The sequence below is a fragment of the Stigmatopora argus genome, chromosome 2, assembly GCF_051989625.1.
Source record: "Stigmatopora argus isolate UIUO_Sarg chromosome 2, RoL_Sarg_1.0, whole genome shotgun sequence".
NCBI lineage: Eukaryota > Metazoa > Chordata > Actinopteri > Syngnathiformes > Syngnathidae > Stigmatopora > Stigmatopora argus.
Genome location: NC_135388.1, coordinates 22344584 through 22370552, shown reverse-complemented (window position 1 = coordinate 22370552; position 25969 = coordinate 22344584). Strand labels below are relative to the sequence as shown.

The 25969-nt window shown below is 42.3% G+C and overlaps 2 protein-coding genes across 6 annotated transcripts in view; one reads left to right on the top strand and one right to left on the bottom strand.

Moving 5' to 3' along the window:
• mthfs (5,10-methenyltetrahydrofolate synthetase (5-formyltetrahydrofolate cyclo-ligase)) overlaps nt 1–14015 on the top strand; it is a 51680-nt gene extending 37665 nt beyond the window's left edge. Inside the window, exons 4-5 of the mRNA XM_077591959.1 lie at nt 9054–9136; nt 13972–14015. Coding sequence (XP_077448085.1) covers nt 9054–9136; nt 13972–14000 — 112 coding nt within the window. The 3' untranslated portion in view covers nt 14001–14015. The remainder of the gene's footprint in view (nt 1–9053; nt 9137–13971) is intronic.
• LOC144067845 (EMILIN-1-A-like) overlaps nt 1–25475 on the bottom strand; it is a 56834-nt gene extending 31359 nt beyond the window's left edge. For 3 of the 5 annotated variants that reach the window (XM_077591853.1, XM_077591890.1, XM_077591882.1), the window contains exon 1: nt 24947–25441. In XM_077591853.1, coding sequence (XP_077447979.1) covers nt 24947–25080 — 134 coding nt within the window. In that variant the 5' untranslated portion in view covers nt 25081–25441. Of the gene's footprint in view, nt 1–4980; nt 5105–24946 lie in introns of those variants that run through there. The other 2 variants (XM_077591863.1, XM_077591873.1) reach the window with 2 other exon arrangements.
• Nucleotides 25476–25969: the final 494 nt, after the last annotated feature.

Here is a 25969-nt window from a genome sequence, read left to right as displayed (position 1 = left end):
CGGAGGTAACCCACACAGGTCCGGGGAAAACATGCAAACTCCACACAGTTGGACGTGACCTGGATTTGAACCCAGTATCCCAGAACTGTGAGGCCGACGCGCTAACCACTCGTTCCACGGGCCGCCCACCATTGTCTGTTATAAACTTCCCCCTTAAAACATAGGCTTTGTTCTTGTTTTTTAAAGATCCAAGATGGCGGTGCGTACGGGTGCAGCGGCTCTTAGCGCTCCAGTTTGGTGTTCACCAATTTTGTTATACGCAGATGTGTACGATGACAATAAAGGCTTTTGACGTTTTGACTTGAAACCATGAGGGTGGGCGAACTTGTTGATTAAAGTTGGCTTTACTATGAATCAGACAGCAGCAGCAGGGAGACAACAGTTGGAACCTTCACGAGGTGTCTCCCGAGAGGCCGCTCGTCGCAGCCTGCGAATCCAACAAACCACCCAGAGCTGCCACCCAGGAACGTGGCGCCCTACGTTGTTCATCCAGTCGGAGATATTCGCACTGCCCCACACCTCCGGCTACCCCCTGGATGAACTAATCCGCGTTCCAGTGACAGCTCTAGCGCTGCTGAGGGTAATCCTCAGGCGCCTGGGCCTAACAACAACAACAACAACAACAGCAGCAGCATTACCACACTTGAGAAAAATCCACGCTTCACTGGTGCTCTCTGCCATCCAATTCGCCGAGCAAGACATCCTGCCATACTCGCCGGCATAAGTGCTCTGTTGTCGGACGAGATCGATTCCATTTGCCGCGCCCAGGGCTCTCATTTCTCAAAAAGAAATAAAAAATCCCCCTCCACTGGTGCTCTCTGCCGTCAAATTCGCCAAGTAAATTTATTTTCAAATAAGTGCCAACGACATCAGCCCACTGCCCGTATCATGTTGCTCCGCCTTCCGCGTCCCACCCCATTTCAGCGCAGAAGTAGAGGCGGTGCCCTGACATCCTCCACTTTACATCGGCATTTTCCCGCCATTTTCATCTGTCTTCCGGTTTCTACCTCTTTTTTTTAATAGCAGAAAAAAATCGCAAAGCAGTAAATTTGCGATATCTGAGGTTGCGATATTCGAGGGAACACTCTCCTGTTGTTTTTAGAGTATCTGAAAGTATAACATTTGGTCACAAGACCAGATACAGTAGTTGTGTGTGGTTTCAGTACCAACAGCATTCTTAGTGGGTTGTATTAAATTGAATTAAATGCTTTTATTGTCATAATTAGTTTTAAAGCCTAACCACGAAAGTACACAACAACAACAACAAATAAACAGACAAATATACAGTAATACCTTGACATACAAGTGCCCCGAGATACGAGGAATTTGAGATACGAGTAAAATTCCGAGCAAATATTTAGCTTGAGACAAATCTTGAGATACAAGCATACGAGACCTGAGAGGCTGCTTATGATTTCAGCGCTCTGTCTTTCTCGCCGGATCTGCCTCGTGTATAGATCTCTACGAGGACTGGGCGGAGCATTGCATCTTTTTCCATGAGTGGTGTACACGTGACGGAGCTGGCTCACCAATTCAACGAGAGAAATTTTTCAACAATATGCACCATCCTGAGTCAGAGGGACGCTATTAAGGATATCAAGCCTTCCAAAGACTAACCATGATTCCCAAGTTGCGCAGTGACATTCATAACGAGATGGAGTGCCTTCTCTTTATATGGATAAAAGATAAACAGTTAGCGGAAGATAGCGTGACAGAGTCGATGATATGCGAAAAAGCCAGCGGAATTTGCATGAATTTAAAAGCAAAGCAAGCATCTGAAAAGGGGAGCCTTCAAAACCACCAGAACCCTTCATTTAAGAAAAAAATTATGTTTACGTATGATATGTGATGAGCACGTTGCTGTCCAACAAGTGTCTCTTTCTTTCTTTCTCTTTCTCTCTCCTGCACGCACCCCACGTTGAACTGACGTTTTATTATTAAACATCATAACCACTAGTTATTTTTTACTCTGTTAGTACATGGTGAATTAGAACCAATAAAAATGTTTTTCCATTGTAATATCCTGTTTTTTGGTTTGTTTTTTCAGAGGGTGGGAGCGAATTAATTTGTGTATAGTTCATTTCTATGGGAAACGTTGATTTGAGATATGAGTAAATCGACATACGAGCTCGGTCCCGGTCTCAAGGTGTTACTGTATAATCAATAAATAATAATAACTAGTACAACTTACTTAAATACAAAAAAAATATCAATTGTCATTTACTAGTTAGATTATTTTGTGCATTATTTTACTATCTTAAAATATGATCAGGAAAACCTATCTTGAAAAAAAATTGGTTTAGAAGTCAAAAAACAGCTTTGGGACATCCCTAGTAAGTATTATGACAAATTACCTGTGAACATTTGTGAATTGACATTTTCATAATGACTGCTTAAAAAGAAAAAGAGACTGGTCAGAGGCTGCAACATGTTTGTTCTTAGATGTGTTTATCTCTCATAAAGTAAAAAGCTGTTTGAATGGATGTTGCTTTTTTTAAATAGAGAAGCTTCTGTCGGTTTGAAGGCTATGCAGCTATTGGGACAGCAGCGTACTTTTTTTTAAACTAATTGTATAACCAATCACTAATGGCCATGTTTTTCCTATGATGTTATGAGGGTTGGGTCGGGTGGTCCAAAAACCTCAATCCATTACTCATACTGCATTTGAATTACTGATGCAGTCGTCACTTTTTGGCACTTCTCTTTTTGGCACAGGGGGTATTAGGATGTTATTACAAGCACACTATGTAAAAGCCTAATGATTTTTTTTCCTGCTCAGAATCTGACATCATCATGGTATGTTTGTATGTGTATGTTGAGTGCAAAACATTGTGTGAAGCTAGCAACCATACCCAGATATTGTAGTACATCTAACTACAATATCTCTTTAGAAATCTAAAGGACATTCTTAACATGAAGATAATCAACATTTTTAATCTTTTTTTTTTACAAAAATGTATTCTTTTCAAGGTCATAGGTGAGGACTTGTTGTTAATCACAGTACATAAAAAAATTAACCTCTATAGGCACAAACAATTTAAAAAAAAATCCTCAGCGGCCAGTCTTACACTTCTTTCTAATACAACAGCAGGTTGACCATTTTTATTTTCATTTAAGTTAAATTTACTTTAGAATAATCCAGATACCATAAAAGACCATTTATTTCTAAACAAAATAAATTTCATTGCCAAGTCTTTATATAGCAGTATGTAATATTACAAAAACTTTTTATCATCAAAAGTGTTACGACGAGCTCAGTTGTGGAACGTAGTTAATTAAATATTTGTATTTAATCATTAAACGCTGTTTTCGGCTGGATTTGACCGAATTTGAGAGCATTTTGAGCCGTTTGGCGAATGGACGTATATAGACGTTTTTTTGCCCCCATCGCGACATCATCCCGACAGTTTACCGAGGAATTCACTTCCCTGGGCTCTGTTCTAATACTAGTATTTGTATTTAATCATTAAACGCTGTTTTCGGCTGGATTTGACCGAATTTGACAGCATTTTGAGCCGTTTGGCGAATGGACGTATATAGACGTTTTTTTGCCCCCATCGCGACTTGGGCTGCCATGCCCGCCCAAGAGTGCTTATTCCCGGCCTGCCATTGACGGTAGACTAATATATTGAGAGTGATTAGCGGCAAAGGGAAATTAATCATTGAATTTTACTATAATTTGGACAACGCCGGCGGCAGGCCGGATCAAAAATCCTAACGGGCCGTATATGGCCCGTGGGCCGAGGTTGAAAAACTTGTACACACACGATCCGGGGGCGGGGCGAGCGCGCGATTCCCGTTTCGGCGAAACCTCCGTTCGGCCGAATGATCGTTCGGCGGAACGTCCATTCGGCGACCTGTCCGTCTGTCAAACGTCCGTCGGCGAAATGTCTTTAGGCGAATCATCCGAGTACCCACACCTGATCATATGAGGGAAGGGAAACCATGAGGGAGACAATAGGCAAAAAGCATACAAACCAACCAAAACCCCAACTAATCCTAACAAAAAGTCATCAAAGGTGCTGTAAAGTTAATTTGGTGATTTTCTTTTAAATACAGTGGTACCTCTACCTACAAAATTAATTGGTTCTAGAACTAGTTTCTTAATGTGGATTTTTCGTAAATTGAGATGTATTTTATATGTAAATTCTCTAATTCGTTCCATGGTCCCCAAAAACACTACCAACGAAACTAAATGATCAAAGTGTCCCAATGTTATATGAAAGAAACACAAACATGTTTTCTATGCATACGTGTAAAAAAGAAGCTATGCTTTTTAAAAAAAATCTTCTGTTTGTCATCAATTGATAACAGAGGTCGCTTATTCATTTCATCCCCAACAGTAATTAAAAAAAACATTTGCGTTAACCACACTCAAAACCAAAAAAAAGAACTCAGTGACGACGAAAAGTGATCGATAGTTGTTGTTGTGAGACAACCAATGGAAGGCCAGCTGACGGTAGGGATATTGTCAAGCAGAATCTGTGGTACTGTGACAATTTCAAAATAAAATACCAGCTAGAGGTTGTCATTACGTTTTGGGGGATTTCATAAAATTAATCTTGTTTTCGTATATTCTAACACCAATCTGCATACCAAAGGTTTTCGTAACCTGAAAATTTTGTAACTAGAAACATTCGGGATGAAAACATGGGCACAAGGTGAGAACGAATGCTGAATATTTAGGATATAGGCAGAAAAAGAGAGTCTGATTTGTGCCAATTTTTTGTTTAGGGCATGTTTAAAATGTGCATTCCTTTCATCACGAGCCCAATACTCAATTAGTCAAACGATTAATTTTTTGACTAATCAAGCGATTATTTTTTTGGGTTGATGATTATTAATTCAAAAAAGTATTTATTAACACTTATTTAAATATTTTTATTAAAGTAAAAAAAATGAATGAACAGTCACAACTCACTGATTTTCTAAGCAACATTGCCTGTTCTTTTTTCCAAAATAACAAACAAGAAACCTTACCATTATTAGTAAACAAGAAGCTTGAAGGTCCTCCTGTTGGCTCCTTGGTTGGAGGCGGTTTTGACCTTCTGCTCGTCCTCTTTGTCAGTCAGTGGACGGCTGCCATAGCCCACACGGGTGCTGGTTCAATACTTAGGAAAACTGCCAGCGAATTATCCTAATAGGGGCAATTTGGTGATGAAGAATGCCTTTCCCAGCATGATAGAGCACCTTGCCATAAAGCAAAGGTCATAACAAAATGACTTGGGGTTCAAAACATTAATATTCTGGGCCCTTGGCCGGGAAACTCTACAGATCTTAATCCCACTGGGAACTTGTGGTCAATCCTCAAGAGGCGGGCAGACAATCAGAAACCCACAAATTCTGACAAACTCTAATTATCGATTATGCAAGAATGGATGGCAATCAGTCAGAATTTGGTTCAGAAGTTAATTGCTGAGCATTGCCATTTTAGCTTTGCAAATGCATTTTTAACCTACTTCATGGCAAAATGTATTCACATCATCAATCGTCCACAGTATGTCTTGCTCAACAACCTCGACAACGTCGACTAGTCGGGACAGCTCTAGTAGATCCCACCATGCACAAAACAACATTGTGACGTAATTTAAACTACCAGAAAAAAAAATTCATTGAGAGCCACGAAAATGGAACAGTCTTTACTATGCCCTGTTTGTGAATGTGATGCACTGCAGTACCTGTTCATGAGCCCCTAAAAAAGCAACAACAACATGGTATCAGGAGTGGGGTTAATGACAAGACGTAACTGCAAAAAGGTTTTTATTTCTTCCATTTTCAAGCTTTAGCAACGCTGCCATCAACTATCGGGGTATACCATCTGCTCCGATAACAAAGGGTATGTACAATTGTGTTGACAGTGGAAACAAGCTAACCACAATAGGATCAAGCTTAGCAAGTGCAGGTATCATGATTGGCAGTGGGCATGGACACGCCAACACAATCCAATCACTGACAGGGCAAGACGTTTTTCTTCTTTTTTTAAAATCCTTATTTCATGTTCTTAATATTTTTTTCATTAAAATATGTCAAGGTCGTTAACAACAGTTTTTATTTTTGCCTAAACAAACAATTTATTCATTTTCACTTTGAGTTTACAGCAACTTTAAAATTGAGAAGATGGTATTTGAAACTGTTTGGCTAAAGAGCCAATTCACAATTCAGAATTTTCTCTTCAACATTTTCTTGAGCCATGTATTTATACACTAAATGCAAACCAATCTACTCCTATTGTGATTAAATTTACAATCTGAGAATCATTTTTAGAGAAAATACCTAAAATTGTCCTGCAGTCATACCATTTTCCTACCAAATACATCTACATAAGGCAGTGCTTAACTCTTTCAGGTCTACTGGGTACACGGTCGATTGGTCGCCGGTCTTTTGGTCGCCCGGAAGGATATTGATAATTACCATTTAAATCGTTGCTCAAATTCCCTAAATACAAACGGCGAATTACTATTTAGTCATACTTAATGCCCTAGTAATTATTAGGCTAAATAAAAGCTCCAAATTTCCCGGACTTTTATTGTTTTTTGTTGGAGAACTTGTTAAGACTCTGACTGATGTAGCTTCTTAAAGGGACAACGCATGTACATACCAGTGGCGGTCGGTGCATTTTCTGGTAGCGCCTTCAACGTATCAATCCAACCCTCAAAAACTATTTTATGGCTATAAAACCTCTACTGCAGCTACAGCTGCGACACATAAAAAATAATCAATAAATTAATGCACAAAAATGGGGTAAAATCCACTTCCTAGCAGCATTTCATTATTAAATACAAATACTGGAGCTTTTCAGACATTAAAACCCGGCCAGGGGGTGATTTTTCCCGGGAAAAGACAGCGATGGACGTCAATGGCGAAACGCCAAAAATTAAACTGGGGTAAAATCCACTTCCTAGCAGCAATTTGTGATTAAATACAAACACTGGAGCTTAAATACAAACACTGGAGCTTTTCAGATATCAGAACTTGGCCCACAATTGAAATATTATTTAGGAGTATAGCCATATTTTACTCACCAAAAATCATTTTTACACAATATCCATCCTCCTTTCTTTCTTCCTTCTTTCCTATCGCCATCGAAGCTAATGATGAAAGTCGAGCCTGTCCTGTCATATTTCCGGCATAGTCCGTTTTGAAAATGGCTTTAAATCAACACAACAATATACTATTTGCTTGTGCAGCTAAGTTAGCGCACTGAAAGTGCCGCACACACAATTTTCCCGGCTGTAACAGGCTTGCTAGCTTCGGAGTTGACCGCCCTTTCTTAATGATGTCCATTTTTTTCTGGAAAAGTCCGTCTGGAAAATAGCTTTGTGAGCAAACAGAATCAATTTGTTTTTGCTTCTGTCGGCCATTGTGGGTGGAGTTTGCGATCTCGGCTGCCTCGGGTACTGCTTTGGCCCGCCTACTAGCCAATCATAGTTGGTTAAAGCAATGACATATCCCAGCCAGCAAAATGCTAACGCCTATGAAAAATCATTGTGGGGATGCCAACTTGAAATCTGATTGGTTAAAAGCAACAGTCTAGTTTAATGCAGCAGACCCCGCAGAACTGATTGTGAAGGCTTTGAGGCAGATCTGATCTGGCAACAAATAATGGCTGAAATGTGATTGGTTAAATGCTTCAATATGAAAACACACATCTGGAAGCAGTGCAACCAGGGGGAAAAGCAATGAAAGGAAGCTAACAGACCATGTGGAATAATAAGTATTGATGGACAAAATATAATATGATTCAGATATTTCTTAGGCCAGCAGAGTAGGCCTTGAAGGCCCTGACGGCCCGCCACTGGTACATACAAACTCTCACACGTCGGCTCAGTGAAACTGCTCATGGCCATTGTTGGCTTTTATTGATGCGTAGACCGTGTTGTTTTACCTTGTTTTGTCGCCGGTCTTTTGGTCGTCGGTCTTTTGGTCGCCCGTTGTCGCGGTCCGGGCGACCAAAAGACGGCGACCAAAAGACGGCGACCAAAAGACCGGCGACCAAAAGACGGCGACCAAAAGACGGCGACCAAAAGACCAGCGACCAATCGGGTCTACTGACTATGACCAATGTCTAATTTAGACTTCAATCTTTTCATTCAGGGTGGCCCGGTGACTGAGTGGTTAGCGCATCGGCCTCACAGTGGGAGACCTGGGTTCAAATCCAGGTCGGTCCACCTGTGTGGAGTTTGCATGTTTTTCCTGGGCCTGCGTGGGTTTTATCTGGGTACTCCGGTTTCCTCCCACATTCCAAAGACATGCATGGTAGGTTGATTGGACACTACTAAATCTCCCCTAGGTGTGAGTGTGAATGGTTGTTTGTTTCCTTGTTCCCTGCGATTGGCTGGTCACAAATTCAGGGTGTCCCCCACCTTCCACCAAAGTCAGCTGGGATGGGCTCCAGCACCCCCGGCGACCCTAGTGAGGATAAAGCAGTTCAGAAAATGAGATGAGATGTTTTCATGCATTGCCTAACTGGCCATAGCAATGGGGACATCACAAACATTTGGTTGACTGCTCCCCTTTGGGCCACCTGATGTTGCAGTGGTTTTTCCACCTGATTTTGGTGCGGGCAGTCTGGGTTGGATTCCAACTTGGTGGCGGTTTGAATGTGTTTCATTCATTCATTTTACGTAAACAACCAAGCAAAAAAACAACTTTTCACACTCACAATTAAACCTACGGAGAATTTCGAGTGTCCAATCAGCTTACCATGTTTTTTAGGATGTGGGAGAAGACCAGAGTACCAGGAGGAAACCCAAGCAGGCTTGGGGAGAATCCGAAACTTTATGTAAATTATAACTGTTTTTGCAAGATGTGACTTGTGACAAAAAGACATTTGTGAGAGGGGAATTGGATGGAATGTAGTGTATGCGCCCCTGAATCCGTTTGTCAACACTAATATCCTGAGGGTGTTTATACCACATCTGTTACAACTGCCCCGAGATGCTAACTCACATCCTACTGCCAGTTCGGAAAAAAATTACAAATTCTCATCTGTGAGGTGAAGCAATGTACGCAAGGTGACAAAATTCCTTAAATCTTCTCTTTTGTTATTCCAGGTGTTTTCTGGTAAATTCCCAAGCATGTGTGGACGTAGAGCGGAAAATAGGAGCTGAGGATTTCTATATTTTCATCAGCCAAGGTTTGATCACAAACACTGTTTGTGCTTAGATTTTTTGTGGGAAAAAATAATCAAGTTAATGATTGAGTCTAATAGTTTTACACTTAAAAGTTGTTGGTAAATATTTGAAAAGAAATTGTTCAAAAACTTTCAATGGGTGTTTTTGTAAATTAGATTGAATACAACTGAATTGTACTACTGTCATCCTTCACCACTTTGTGGCTTTAACATACGGCTTCAGTACATCACGTTTTTTTTTATTATTATTAAGTATCCACATCAAAAACGTTAGTAAAAATGTCAAAATTCACTCTGAAAATCGCAAGCAAAAGACACTTCCCTGTCTTCCACTTGCCACTCAGAAAAATGACGGAAGACAAAGGACTATCACTCAAAAATGACGGGCAGTGGGCAGTGGTTGCTTTTATCCGGAAATAGAGCTCACTGAGTGGACTGGATAGCAGGTAGCCTCGGTGAGAGTGGATTTTTGTTGGAATTATTTTATATAAGTTATCCTGATTCTGGTATGACTGTCGAAATGTTAGTTAATAGAATGAGAGTGTCTTGGGCCCTGGAAAGTTTCACCTTATTCAACAAAGAGGAACTACCCAGGGGGGCCGACGCCTGTTTGAACTATTGTGTGAGGGTTGCAGGATATCAGGAAGGTGACTGTAAAGATGTTATCTTGAGGGGGCATATGGTCATGATCAAAGAACCTTTTGTAACTGGGAGAGAACTATCTCTCCTGTGATCAGCTTGAAACTCCCTGTAACTTGGACACTCCCAAAACACAATAAGAGACTTGGCGAGGGGAGATTTTCTTCGGAGTGTGTCGACGGGCTGAGACGCGACCGGTCCGAGACCCTCTCATTTTTTAAATAAAATAACCTCAATTCTTTGTGTTCCTACTTTTTTCAGATTGGTGATACAAATGTCTGGTGTTTAAACCCAACAATTTTTTTCAGACCTTACAGCGGACGCCGTCGCCCTTTAGCGAAAACAGAGCTTGCTCAAAGACTGGACAACAGGGGGCCTCGGTGAGGGTGGACAACATGGTCATAGGCATCGAATATGGTAATCACTTTGACAGTGCCATGTCCTTGTACCAAAACATATTTGTACCAAAAAAGAAACAGCGGCCACAACTCCCCATCAACATCTTCCTTGTGCGCCAAAAACCTCTCACAAAAGCTCCTCCTGAAAAGCTCCCCTACGGCACCTTCTGAAGATTCCATCGATGATCCAATGCCCTTTGATGAAAAAGACTAAGGTTTCCAAAAACCTTTTTTTGTTTTAATTTAGTGTTTCCATTTTTTAAATATATTGACTACTATATTTAGATATGCATTAGTATTTTCATACGTCTATAACTGTGATATTTAATATATACACTTCTTGATAATTGTACTTGTTTACTTATATTTTTGTATATGCACGAAAACATATACTGTGGTAGTATTGATAGGGATGATTCCACTTTACAGTTTTTCGATTATTGCGGCCATGTCCGGTCTACAATATCAGCGAAATTGGAGTGGAATACAAAAAATATTGTTTGAACATTTAATTCAGTCAATTATTTGCATACTAGTAGAAGCTCATGTACCACACTTTGACGACCACTAGTTTAGTATAGCTATGGACCTATGGATCTAATTGAAACCAAAAACTACATATGTATATTAGCAAAATAACCTATAAATCCAGTATATAAGATATAGCAGCAGTTGGTAATCAAAACAACAACAGTATGTAACTATTTAAAAGATCTTAGATATCCAGTTTAGTCAATCAACAGAAATACCTCAATGATGTTATGAACGCCTCGGCTGTAGAGCGGGACCCAAAAGAATGAAGCAGGCAACAAAAAAGGAGTGCAGGTGAAAAACATAAGGTTTTAATCTGAACTCAAAACTACAAAACAAAACCGTGCAAACCTAGCACTGGAAAAAATGAACAAGGAACCAAACTGGACGGAAGGAAGAGACAGAGAGACGCACATCGACGAAAGGCGACATAACCGCAGACGGACAATACTCACACACTGACGGACAAAAACGCAGTTTAAATACACAGATAGGCTTTAATGACAATCACAAACCCCTGGGTCACCCAAGGGAAGGAGACAGAAAAGATACAGCAGGTGATTGGTATTGAAACACATCAAAGCCTGTCTTCCCCTCATCCACGACCCATATCAGTTTGCATATCGGCCGACCAGATTCACCGAAGATGCAATAACCACCACCCTCCACGCTGCACTGTGCCACCTTGAGCAAAGAGGGAGCCATGTCAGAATGGTTTTCATCGACTACAGCTCAGCCTTTAACACCATAAGACCGGACATTCTTATCCCCAAGTTGGCCAACCTGGGGGTCCCACCTATCACATGCTCCTGGATTGAGAACTTTCTGATCAATCGACCCTAGCACGAGAAGCTGGGTCGCCACCTGTCACCTGCCCGAACGCTCGGCACCGGCTCACCCCGAGGCTGTGTACTTAGTCCACTACTCTACTCGCTCTACACACACGACTGCAGACCCACACACCCTGAGAACATCATTGTGAAATCTGCGGACGATACAACAGTGGTGGGGATGATCACAGGGGAGAATGAGACGGCCTACAGAGATGAGGTCCTTAGACTCAGCAAGTGGTGCGCTCTCAACAACTTGGTGCTGAACATCTCCAAAACCAGAGAACTCATCCTGGACTTCCGACGGAACAAGGCTGCTTCGTCGCCCCTGTATATTAATGGCAAATATGTGGAGCAAGTAGAGACTTTCAAATTGCTAGGAGTCCACATCTCTGCTGATCTCACTTGGGCAGCAAACACCACAGCACTTGTCAAGAAGGCGTAGCAGAGGCTACATTTCCTGAGAATGCTTAGGAATGAGCAACTGAACACCAACTTGCTGGTGACCTTCTACTGGTCTGCCATTGAGAGCATGCTGACCTGCACTGTATCAGTGTGGCACTCAAGCTGCACAGAAGCCGACCGGAAGACTGCAGGGAGTGATTAGCCCAAAAGATAATCAACTGCCCCCTACCCACCCTATCCAGCATCTATGAATCACGGTGCCTTAGAAGGGCAGAGAGCATGATAGAAGACAATACGCATCCCGGCTTCCACCACTTCAATCTGCTGCCCTCTGGAAGGCGCTACAGAGCTATAACTGTCAAGACAAACAGACTCAAGGACAGTTTCTTCCCAAGAGCTGTCACCATAGCCAACTCGAGTTCTGCACCTAGACCTAATCAAGACTTATGACTACTACTCGTGGCCGGATGATTAGCCTAAAGACGTTTCGCCGACGGACGTTTGACAGACGGACAGGTCGCCGAATGGACGTTCCACCGAACGGTCATTCGGCCGAACGGAGGGTCGGCCGAACGGAGGTTTCACCGGAACGGGATTCGCGCGCTCGCCCCGGATCGTGTGTGTACAAGTTTTTCAACCTCGGCCCGCGTGCCATATACGGCCCCCGCCACCGGCGTTGTCCAAATTATAGTAAAAATCAATGATTCATTTCCCTTTGCCGCTCATCACTCTCAATTTATTAGTCTACCGTCAATGGCAGCCCGGGAATAAGCACTCTTGGGCGGGCACGTCAGCCCAGGAATAAGCACTCTTGGGCGGGCAGATGTAGCAGAACCGAGCCGTGAAATGACAGCAATCGGTTCAAATCCATCCTAAAACAGCATTTAATGATTAAATACAAATACTGGAGCTCTTTGGACATTAGAACCGAGCCCAGGGAAGTGAATTCCTCGGTAAAATGTCGTGATGAGGTCTCGATAAGGCAAAAAAAAACGTCTATATACGTCCATTCGCCAATGATTAAATACAAATACTAGTATTGTATATACAAATACTAGTATTTGTATTTAATCATTAAACGCTGTTTTCGGCTGGATTTGACCGAATTTGAGAGCATTTTGAGCCGTTTGGCGAATGGACGTATATAGACGTTTTTTTGCCTTATCATCGCGACATTTTACCGAGGAATTCACTTCCCTGGGCTCGGTTCTAATGTCCAAAGAGCTCCAGTATTTGTATTTGATCATTAAATGCTGTTTAAGAATGGATTTGACCTGATTGCTGTCATTTCACGGCTCGGTTCTGCTACATCTGCCCGCCCAAGAGTGCTTATTCTCGGGCTGACATGCCCGCCCAAGAGTGCTTATTTCCGGGCTGCCATTGACGGTAGACTAATAAATTGAGAGTGATGAGCGGCAAAGGGAAATGAATCATTGATTTTTACTATAATTTGGACAACGCCGGCGGCGGGCCGGATTAAAAATCCTAACGGGCCGTATATGGCCTGCGGGCCGAGGTTGAAAAACTTGTACACACACGATCCGGGGGCGGGGCGAGCGCGCAAATCCCGTTTCGGCAAAACCTCCGTTCGGCCGAACGGCCGTTCGGCGGAACGTCCATTCGGCGACCTGTCTGTCTGTCAAACGTCCGTCGGCGAAACGTCTTTAGGCGAATTATCTGAGTACCCTACTACTTATTTATTATGTTGACAACTTATTTATCTATTACTATTTCATGATTATTATTTATCATTACTATTTAGTGATTATTTATTTATCATTACTATATATTGATTTTCAATGTGTTTGCTTGTTTGTTGTTACATCCATAAACTCCGCGAGTGGTGTAACTAGGCGCTGAACGTCTCCAGAACTGTGGAACTCATCCTGGACTTCATACAGAACGAGCCCGCTCCGCTCTGCTGACCTAACTTGGACTAGTTATTTAATTCGTATTTATTGATTATTTAGTGATTATTTATCTCTACTATATATTGATTTTCTATGTGTCTGCTTGTTTGTGGTTGTGTCCATAGACTCAGCAAGTGGTGCGACTTGGTCCTGAACGTCTACAAAAACCATAGAACTCATCCTGGACTTCAGGCGGAACAAGCCCACTTCACTCTGCTGACATCACTTGGACTACTTATATATTCATTTCTTATGTATTGATTATTTATTTGTCTGTCTGTTGTTATTTGTGCACTATGTGGTGAAAGCTTTAAATCTCATTATACTTGTATAATGACAATAAAAAGCGTTCAATTCAATTCACTCATATACCGTATTTTCACGACTATAAGGCGCACATAAAAGTCTAAATTTTTCTCCAAAATAGACAGGGCGCCTTGTAATGCAGAGCGCCCTGTGTGAGCTCCGAGCTCCGAGCGCCGAGCTTCGGAGCCTGACTGAGCACTACCTGCCGAGACGCTTCTTATATAGAGAGAAGGCAGACGTTGGTGGGGAAAGGCGGAGGGGGTGTCTGGGAGAAGACGCTAAAGCCACGCCCCTACAAGTTACCTATACAGTGGTCATACGACCGCTCGTCATACAATATTCTCGTCTTACGACGGAAATTTCGATCGAATTAATTCGCCCGTCATGCGATCAAAATTTTGTGATGCGACCAAGCCAGGTGGCCATGGCACTGTCTTTTTTGCATATCTTTCGTGTATCTTTTTCAGACCAGGAAACGCACAACGCGCATGCGCGGGAAAAAGAGGGCTTTCTGGGTAATGAAGTATACTCGTGCACACAACGCCGACAGGCAATGGCACTCTTTCTCAGAATAAAACTTTACCCACAATCAATACATGGGTAAGCTCAGCTGTTGCATTTCCTGTTATTATTATCTAATAAGAGGAGTATTATATTACTTCTCGTTCGCTGCTCCTAAGAACATCAGCGGCACTGGCTCGCAATTCCCTCTTTGTAATATTTCTGGTCGCAACTCTCTCTCATGGGCGCCGTTCAAAGCGGTTGCAACCAGAGCCATTTCAACGAGGGAGTTGCGAGCCGGTCTTTATGAGCAGTGGAGCGATCGCTAAAATGTACTACAAGACTATTTCTCGTTGGCAAGTGGTCATGGGTTATCCTAAACGTATGTTTGAGTGTGTCTGTATATATTAATCCAAGTTAATTTAAATTTGTTTGTTCGTTTACGAGTGCTGTGGATAAAGTCCCCCGAACACCCCCGCCCCCCGCCTCCATTTATGCCGCTGTCTCTCCCCTCCGCGAAATGCGTCTAATTTTACTTCTATTAAACACATTTTATTACTATTAAACCACTCGTTATTTATTACTTAGTCAATATATGGTGAATTATAAGAAATAAAACAAAATTCCAATCCAATATCCTGTTTTTGGTCGGTAGCGAACGTGAGGGTGGAGGCGTGGCAAACCACCAACCCGGAAAACGAAGGTAACAAAAGATTACAACAAAATTAGAATTCAGTTTTGTGTAAAGTTACATTAAACGTATGTTTGAGTGTCTGTATATATTAATCCAAGTTAATTCAAATTTGTTTGTTCCGTTTACGAGTGTGTTGTCGTGGAAAAAAAACGAACCCCACACCCCCCACGCGTCTCTGTCTCCTGTCGGCGAAATCTGCCCAATTTTACTTTGATTAAACACTTTTTATTACTATTAAACCACTAGTTATGTGTTACTTTGTTAATAGATGGCGAATTAGAAGAAATAAAAAAAAATTTCCAATCCAATATCCTGTTATTGGTGTTTTTTCAGTGGGTTGGAACGAATTATTATTTTTTCCATTCATTTCAATGGGAAACGTCCGCTCGAGTTACGAGAATCTCGTCATACGATCTCAGTCTCGGAACGGATTACGATCGTATGTCGAGGTACCACTGTATATACTAGTGTGGGCATGTGCACTAAAGCACAGTTCAAGCTTCAAACCATCGATCATGCAGTGGAGCATGGGAACAGAGCAGCGGCGAGGGAATTGAACATCAACGAATCTATGGTTCGCAAATGGAGAAAGCAGGAGAAGGAGCTTCGCCAAGTCAATAAGAGGAAGCTGAGTTTCCGTGGGAACAAGACAAGGTGGCCCGGCTTGGAAGATCAACAGGAGCGGTGGATTCTTGGTCTAAGCAGCCGGGAGAAACGTCTCCACAGTCACCATTCGACTGAGGGCAAAAGCGCTCGCGGAAGAACCGTGGCGCAGCAACTTCCGGCGGACTACATTGACAAGCTAGCCGTTTTCCGCACCTACTGCACCAAGATGGTTGCCGACAAACTTATACAGCCAAACCACATAACGAACATGGACGAGGTACCGCTGACTTTCGACATCCCGATGAACCACACTGTCGAGAAGAAGGGGACCAGCACGGTGGCGATACGAACAACGGGGCACGAGAAGTCGGCTTTTACTGTCGTTCTCGCTTGCCATGCTAATGGGCAGAAGCTACCACCAATGGTGATCTTTAAGCGAAAGACGCTGCCTAAAGAAAAGTTTCCAGCCGGCGTCATCGTGAAGGCGAATCCAAAGGGCTCGATGGACGAGGAGAAAATGAGAGAATGGCTACGTGAGGTGTATGTCAAGCGACCGGATGGATTTTTTCACGGCTCGCCGTCATTTTTGATTTCCGACTCCATGCGTGCTCATCTCACATCAACGGTGAAAAACCAAGTCATGAAAATGAACTCGGTGCTTGCCGTTATTCCCGGAGGCTTGACCAAAGAATTACAACCGCTGGACATCGGCATCAACCAGGCTTTCAAATCAAAGTTACAAGCGGCGTGGGAGCAGTGGATGATCGCTGGCAAACACAGCTTCACGAAAAGTGGCAGGCAGCGCCGGGCTTCTTACGCTACGATTTGCGAATGGATTGTGGCCGCCTGGGCGAACGTGTCTGCTTGCACGGTTGTTCGAGCTTTTGCCAAAGCCGGCATCATTTCTAAGGAGCCACATGGAAATGACGGTGACTCAGAACGAAGAGAGGGGACCCGGCGTTTTGGAAGACTCGTTTGGGCAATTGTTTAATTCGGACACAGAAAATGAGGACTTTGATGGATTTGTGGGTGATGATGACGTGAGTGAGTTGTAAAATGTCTAAATAAAGTACAACCGAACTCAGTTTTGCTTCCGTTGCCTTTTTAAAAACGTGTTTTTTAAAGTTATCGAACCAGCCATGATTCGTGTTGAAGGTTTCAGCTGGGGTCTAAGTATTCCCTTTATCAGCTCCTTGCTATACTTTCAAGTCCTTGCGGATTCCGCTAACTGTTTCTCCTTTATCCATATTAAAAGAACCCCCTCCCTTGTTATAAATGTCACTGCAGAGCTTGAAAAGGATTACAGTCTTCCCTCGATTGTTGCGATCTCCTTCATCTTCATCGTGATTTTTTGTCAGGCCCGGAGCCAGACTGGTGGCGGGGTGTGCCTGCCATCCAATCACAGGCCCAGCCCCTGATAACTCAAACGCTTCCAGGTTCCAAGAACATGACCACGCCGCCGGATCGTCTTATCAGTTCTACTGTTAGGTACCCTCTCGTATTTCCTCATTGCCTGCCTTGTTTGATCTACGACCTCTTGTTTGCACCCAGGATTACGACCACGCTCAGCCTCACGACCACGGACCACGGACAACGACTTTGCCCTTTGTACACCTCACTCTGGACTTCCCGACGGACTTCACGGCGACCGACCATCCTTCTACGACCAACGACTCGTCTACGCTATCCCCTCCTGGCTTGCCCTTCGCGTGTACGATTCTAATAAAGGATTCGAAAACCAGACTCGCAGCCCTTGCCTGCTTTGGGATCCTCCATCCCCAATCATAACATTTTTTCAGCTATTACCATATTAACTCACATATAAGACGCCCCTGCGTATAAGCCGCACCCTTAAAATTGCTTTAAAATCTAGGAATTTTAAAATTTCTCGCGTATAAGCTGCTCTCTGATCCCCAATTTTCAACTTCATATTCATGGTTTTAATAGGGAGTACAAATGTGTTACTTTGATGGGAAAATCTTGAGGAAAAACCTTCACAAGTGATATTTCTGAGATGCTGTATGAATTAAAAGCATATTATTAGGGTAAATATCATAAGTTAATATGTCTGTCTTTGTAAATGCAAAATATCAGATTATTCAATTTGAAAAAAGAAATATCTATCTTGATGAGAACCTGATGCTTTGTAATTACATAAATTCCAATTTTCTTACCAGAAGTTTATGATGTTATAGCAGCCATATTGCTTCTAATGTCAAAATCAAAGTGGAATTTTGTTTCATTTCAAAATCAAGCCTACTTGCGTCTGGCCAGTCAGAGCAAAACCTTGCTCTGAATTTTCCTCGTATCTCAAATTTCTCATATGTTGTGTCACTTGTATGTCAAGGTATTACTGTAATTGGAAAAAGGATTCACTGCTGCCTTATAGCTATGACATGTACCATAAAATATAAAATGTCTAGGACTGTGAAAACATCAGGCTTTTCTGAATTACAAACGATCACATCTTTATTATTATTAATTTCATGTGATACAATAGTTGCAGTGCAAAACCTTAGAGGAGATAAGACACCTTTCACAGGAAAGTTCTGTATGGTGGGCGAAAGGAATGACCACATATAGTACGCTGAATGTTTGCTTGTCCCGTCATAAAGAGCAATATTGTGAGCATTCAAGCATGAGGCACAGCAGCATGACATCAAATTTTATTTATATCTTTCGACACTCAATGGCAAGAAGAAGGACTTAATGTGATTGGTATGTTGTGGTCTTGAGACATTCAAAAAGTGGTCACAAGATTGGAGACAGCTTCCACTAATTATCAAAGTTCTCAAGCCTCCCTTATGACACAACAACAAACTGTATTTTCCCTAACACAAAGTAGTGCGTAAGAATGTTGAAGCATAACTTTAATTAATGTTGTCCTTTAATATGAAAGAAATTCCAAATTACGAACCTCGAAATCTAAAAAAATGTTTTAAACAATCCATTTTGAGCATCCTGTGTTTTATTTTGAAACTGTTGTGATAGAGTTTCACTCCCATTGGCTATAAACGGAGTATGAGCCTGACCATCCGACTTTTTTCATTGGACGGTAGGAATACACTTACTAAATGATATGACAGGGAGAAGGAGAACAGGAAAGGTTAAAGTATTACATAGCAGGGTTGATTATCCAGGCAATGCTACTGATGTGCGGTAAAGACCCTATAATGTAATCAAACTAGCACCTGTGTAAAATTAGTGAGTTGATGTCCAAGCCAAAATTATTTTCATTCTTGCCATAAACAGTTACAATACATATGCCACTGTGTCTATTTATATATATATACTCAGTCTTACATGATAGTCATGTGGTGTATAGAAATGCTGCACATGATTATTAGAAAATACAGAATAATACGTGGCCGGATGATTCACTGAAAGACGTTTCGCCGACGGACGTTTGACAGAGGGACAGGTCGCTGAATGGACGTTCCACCGAACGGTCAATCGGCCGAACGGCCGAACGGCCGAACGGAGCTTCCGCCGAGCGGAGGTTTCGCCGGCGCGCTCACCCCGCCCCCGGATCGTGTGTGTACAAGTTTTGGAACCTCGGCCCGCGGGCCATATAAGGCCCGTTAGGATTTTTAATCCGGCCCGCCGAGTATGTAAATCATATCCCAACGGTCAACGGAGGGGTTTCTCCCCGGGAACAGTGCTTCGTGGGCGGATTTTAATGACACATGCTGAGTTTCATTATCGAGCTCCATATATTTCCCGAGTTTGAGCACTTTAAAAATCGGCGGGGGTTCTCCCGAGCCTATCCGAGAATAGTGCACCCTGAGCGGACTGGGTTGGACGACGCCCCGCTGAATTTCTGGAGCTCCAGAAATTTTTCACATTTGAGCCCCACACACATTGGAGGGGGGTTTTCACCGAGCACAGTGCTCTGTCGGCGGACAGGGGTGACACATGCCCCGCTGGAATCCTGAGCACCATATTTTTTTCTAAGTGTGAGCACCACATACATCGGCGGGGTTTTTTCCCCGAGCGTATCCGAAAAAACGTCTATATATGACCATTCGCCAAACGGCTCAAAATGCGTTTAATGATTAAATACTAGTATTTGTATTTCATCATTAAACGCTGTTTTCGGCTGGATTTTGACCGAATTTGAGAGCATTTTGAGCCGTTTGGCGAATGGCTCTGTTCTTAAAATGGCCGACAAGCGACGACGTCGAGCTTCGTTGTCTCACAACGCGCCTCGGACATCTAGTCTGTATACACGAAGAATATGTGAATTTCCTTTGTCTTCTTTTAAATAAAATACTAGTATAAAATACAATACTAGTATTGTATATACAAATACTAGTATTTGTATTTAATCATTAAACGCATTTTGAGCCGTTTGGCGAATGGTCGTATATATATATTTATATATAGACGTTTTTTTGCCTTATCGCGACATTTTACCGAGGAATTCACTACCCTGGGCTCGGTTCTAATGTCCAAAGAGCTCCAGTATTTGTATTTGATCATTAAATGCTGTTTTAGGATGAAATTAACATGAGTGCTGTCATTATATGCCATGTACTTGTATTTAGAAATATGCCCAGCGGGGGGCAGTACATGCGCTTATTATTGCGGGGGGCAGGCAGTACATGCCCTTGTTATTCCTAAATGAATGTTATCTGTGACGGCCGTAAATGGCCCGCGGGTCGAGGTTGAAAAACTTGTACACACACGATCCGGGGGCGGGGCGAGCGCGCCGCCGAAACTTCCGCTCGGCGGAAGCTCCGTTCGGCCGTTTGACCGTTCAGTGGAACGTCCATTCGGCAAACTGTCCCTCTGTCAAACGTCCGTCGGCGAAACGTCTTTCAGCGAATCATCCGAGCACCGAATAATAGACAAACAAACAAAAGGCTTTTAGAGTTATACTAAAGAGAAATGACTAATTTCATTTTGATTGTGTTCTTCAGAGCACTGTCCAGGTTTCCTTGAGAAAGGCACCAAACGTTATAACTTCATGCCAATAATCGGACTGTACCATCATACTGGCATTTCTCCCTTTTTCGCCAAGTGTATGATTTGAATCTTTGTGTTATACAATTCAGCTCTATTTTAACTATATGGAATATAAAATGTCAAATCTCCAAAAGACCAACAGCTACCAATTGTATGCATTGTTATAGCAATGTAAATAGATTTGCTTTGTTTTCTCTCACAGTAAGAGACACAAATGCTGCAGATTTTTTAATGGAACAGCCTTGTTATTCGGCACCAAACCTATCCAATCAAACTTCTATTTGATTTTAGGTGAGCTGAAGAAGAAAAAAGTTCCAAAAACAAGGAAAAAACTCTGATCCTTTCATTTGTTTGTTAAAATGATGGTCTTCATAAGCATATTTAGCACAAAAGTTTCGCATACCATTAACAATAAGTTTATAATAAATAATTTAATTAATAGAAAATAAACTGAGAGATACCGTATTTACTCGCATATAAGCCACTTTTGTCGGACAAAAAATGATGACTGAATCGAGGGTACGGCATATATGCGCATAAAATCACAACTTGCAAAAAAAAAGCAATTTGATGGCGCCGTGACACGATGATGTCACGACAAAAATGGCGGCCATGCATGCGCCGTGACATCACGACGCAAGCGAATGCCGATAGTCATTTATTTCAAAATACAGAAAAGATAAACAAATAAAACGCCAAAGAAAATGTATTTGGACGTCTATGAATGAAATTCATGAAAAAAACGTATCTTGCATAAAACGCAAAACGTTCCCGTCACTGCTTGCTCGGGGCACAGCCATCTTACTATAGTTAAACGAAACCCATTCGAAACACAGAAAGGAAACGATTGTGATTATGAAATAAAACAATTTTTTTTCTTTGATTTTTTGAATTTTTATTTCTAGTTCGAAAGTGACAACTATTGCAGTAACATGAACCATCGAAAAAAAATCGAGGTATTTCGACAATAGAAGCAATTTGGCCACTACATTTAAGACTTCTGGTAAGAAATTTGTAATTTATGTCATTTAAAAAGCATCGGGTTCTCATCAAGATAGACTTATTTCTTTTTTCAAATTGAATAATTTGATATTTTGCATTTACAAAGACAGGCATATTAACTTATGGTATTGACCCTAATAATATGTTTTTGATTCATACAGTATCTCAGAAATATCACGTGTGATAATTTTTCTTAAGATTTTCCCTTCAAAGTAACATATTTGTACTCCCTATTAAAAGTATAAATATGGAGGTGAAAATTGAGAATCAGGGGGCGGTTATACGCGAGAAATTATAAAATTCAACAATTTTAAGGCGATTTTAGGGGTGCGCCTTATACACGCATGTGGCTTATATGCGAGTAAATACGGTATTTCAATTCCTGCACACAGTCACTGTAGCTCATTTTAATACATCAAGGTTGTTGTTTTTTTAAATTGTATATAATTATTTATAAGGTTCCTATCTGTTATATCCAATTCCAGTATTGAAAACTTCATGTTTCTCCTTTTTAGTACATCAGTGCTATGAGCCCTAATCAAACGTAGTATTCATAAATGAATTTCCAACTGAGACCAAACATTGAGAATTTCCAAATTTGTATACAGTAATCCCTCGAATATCGCAGTTAATGTAGACCAGACATTGCCGCGACAAACGAAAAACCGCTAAGCAGGATCACCCCATTATAACTACCACAATACATGTTTTTGCGCCTATACAGAAATACAAGTGCACAAGTACAATTATCAAAAAGTCTATATTTATTAAATATTACAGCTATAAGCATGTCAAAACACTAATGTATAAATATCTAAATATAATGTATATATTTAAAAATGTAACTACTTTAAATAGGCCGGCCTGGTGACTGAGTGGTTAACGCGTCGGCCTCACAGTGGGAGACCTGGGTTCAAATCCAGGTCGGTCCACCTGTGTAGAGTTTGCATGTTCTTCCCTGTGGGTTTTCTCTGGGTAATCCGGCTTCTTCCAACATTCCAAAGACATGCATGGTAGGCTAATTGAACACTCTAAATTGCCCCTAGGTTTGAGTGTGAGCATCAATGTTTTTTTGTCTCCTTGTGCCCTGTGATTGGCTGGCCACCAATTCAGGGTGTCCCCCGCCTATCGCCCAAAGTCAGCTGGGATAGGCTCCAGCACCCCCCCCCCCCAAGACCCTAGTGAGGATAAAGCAGTTCAGAAAATGAGATGAGACTACTTGAAATGCTGTACTCACAGTCAAGGTAGTTCCTCTCCACTTGATTTAAATTTAAAAAAACAGGTAAATGGGAGTTTTCGTCCAAGTCCTTTGTCTTCTTGTGGACATGGGTCCATTGTCTGCGATATTTACGGGATTACTGTACTCACCTGACTAAACATGTAAGGTAACAAAACGACTTAACAAACACCAGTCTGTTATAAACGAATCTGTCAAAACATAAGCTTTTTTCTTGTTTTTTAAACCATGAGGACGCTCGAACTTGTTGGTTAAAGCTGGCTTTACCATGAAGCCAGGCCTGCAGCATTCCCACACATGATGATGATCCGCACGTTCAATTCATCTTTGAATAAAAATGTCTGGAAAAGCATCCGCTTCCCCCAAAAAAACTTGTTGCTGCCTGTTTTGGCTGGGGCCGGGTTGCAGGGCAGCCCTTGCTCGCCACCGGCATGGACTGCCGGATCGCCGGCCAAGAAATAAAAACTTCCACTTCGGTCCTCCGCGCCGTCCAACCGTCAATTAGCCGTCCAATAAGCTGTTTTTGGAGTGCAACGACGTCAGCCCACTGTCCGGACTTAAATCTCAACTTCCACATTGCTCCGCGTCGACTTCCCGCCATGCTCGCCGGCCAAAGTGCTCTGTTTTCGGACAAGGCCGATTCCATTCGCCGTAATCTCGCCTGGGGCTCTCATTTCTAAAAAAAAAAAAATCCCCCTTTGCTGATGCTCTCTGCCATCCAATTTGCCAAGCAAGTTTTATTTTCAAATCAGCACCACGGCCTAAGGTCGCAGGGGCTCGCATTTCTGATAAAAATCCACCCTCACACGGGTTCCCAGCCGCTCAGAAAGCTCTATTTTTGGATAAAAATGATGGCCACCGCCCACTGCCTGCCATTTTATTCGTCAGTTGAGTGACTTTGACCTTCTTCTTCTGTCTTCCGCCATTTTCCTAGTGGCAAGACAGGGGAGTGGCTTCCGCTTGGGAGTTTCAGCGTGGATTTTCATATTTGTATGAACTTTTTTTTCCAGAAAAAAATCCGCAAAGTAGTGAATCCACGAAGGTTGAAGCTGCAATATATGAGGGTCTACTGTACAAGCATCTTTAAGAATTCAGCATATAACTTCCCAAACATTCCATTAAAAAAAACACACCACTCTGTCTGTTAACTCACAGTGTGTGTCAGTCCTTTTTAAAGTTTGAATATGATTCTGGTCTGTACTTTGTTAACCAATTGAGTCTGTTTGACGATCAAGCTATAAGAATAAAATTGGAAAACCAATTTTTGAGCCACCCTAAGCCTCAAATCTAAAGACTCGTCCTTTTCGCCTGTCTTACTTCAAGAGTTTGAGAAAACACCTTTTTTTTATGGGTCATACTGCTCCACTTAGGTGAATTTCCACCAAGTGGCACATTTGCAATGAATTCACCATGGATGACGGAAATTGTAATCCCTGACATGTCTTGTGTTGACATTGTAGGGTTTGTAGACAGACTGTCATGCTGTGACATCATAGTGCAATGTTTTGAACGTTTGCGTGCATTCATGTTAGTGCATTTGCGGATTGAGACCATTCAACAAACAGCAGTGAGCAACGCGGCAGTGACAAACTGGTAAAAAGCGCCGGTCACATGTCAGAGCCTAGGTGAAACCGGTGGTCTCATACCGGCCGTGTGTTTCTTTTGTGGATTCATTTCGAACGCTTTACAATATTTGGGGAATCCTCTAAAAAGAGAAACAGCTGCAATGAAGACAAAGGAGAGCGACAGGGGTTTCCAACCTAAAGGGCGTGCGTATGTGTCTTACCTGTGTGTGCTGGCGACTCGAGGACCTTGCCGGAGCGCATTCCTGCCGGCGTAGAGGTTATAGGAGGTTCTAACCGGGAACGCGCCTTTGGCGTCCACGCAGGTCATGAGAACCAGCAGAAGTAAAAGTGCCATTCCGTTGATCGATTCGCGACCAATACAGGTTTTCAAGACAAATCAGACCGCGATTGCTCCCTCAACGGGCGATGAACAGCCGAGCTCCGCTGAGTGACAAAAAACGGATGGTCATTGTTATTATAAGGACAAAAAGTCTGTTCTATCGATCCTGATCCATAATCCAGATCCAAAATGAACACTTGATGCACAGTTTCAATTCATGTGATCTGCTCCAAGTCACGCCTTTCGTCCACGTTTACTCCGACGCAAACCGACGGATTTTCTCCATCAGAACTTCTCTTACCTCATACGAAACAAAGAAAAGAAGAAAAAGTTGCGACACAGTTGCTGCAGACTAAAGCAAGTCCAGCTGCTCCTCCTCTACATCACCGCCCTGCAAAACTTCCCCCGCCCCTCCCGGAGGAGAAACCAGACACATCCATGGAGCAGCACTATATGTATACACTACAACTTGTCACATTCACACGAACGTGTTCGAAAACTCATTTTATTCCTTCATAGATGTTTATACCCGCCAGAATTTGGTCGATGTTGTGAAGATACTGTACTTTTTTCAACAACTATCTTTGTATGTTTTCATTTTTGTAAATATAAATTACATTAGTGGGCGGCCCTGTGGGGCGAGTGGTTAGCGCGTCGGCCTCACAGCTCTGGGTTCCCCCGGTTCAAATCCAAGTCACGTCCACCTGTGTGGAGTTGGCATGTTCTCCCCGGGCCTGTGTGGGTTTCCTCCGTGTTCTACGATTTCCTCCCACATTCCAAAAACATGCATGCATGGTAGGCTGATTGGACAGTCTAAATTTCCCCTAGGTATGGGTGTGAGTGTGCTTGGTTGTCCGTCTCCTTGTGCCCTACGATCGGCTGGCCACCGATTACCGGGTGTCCC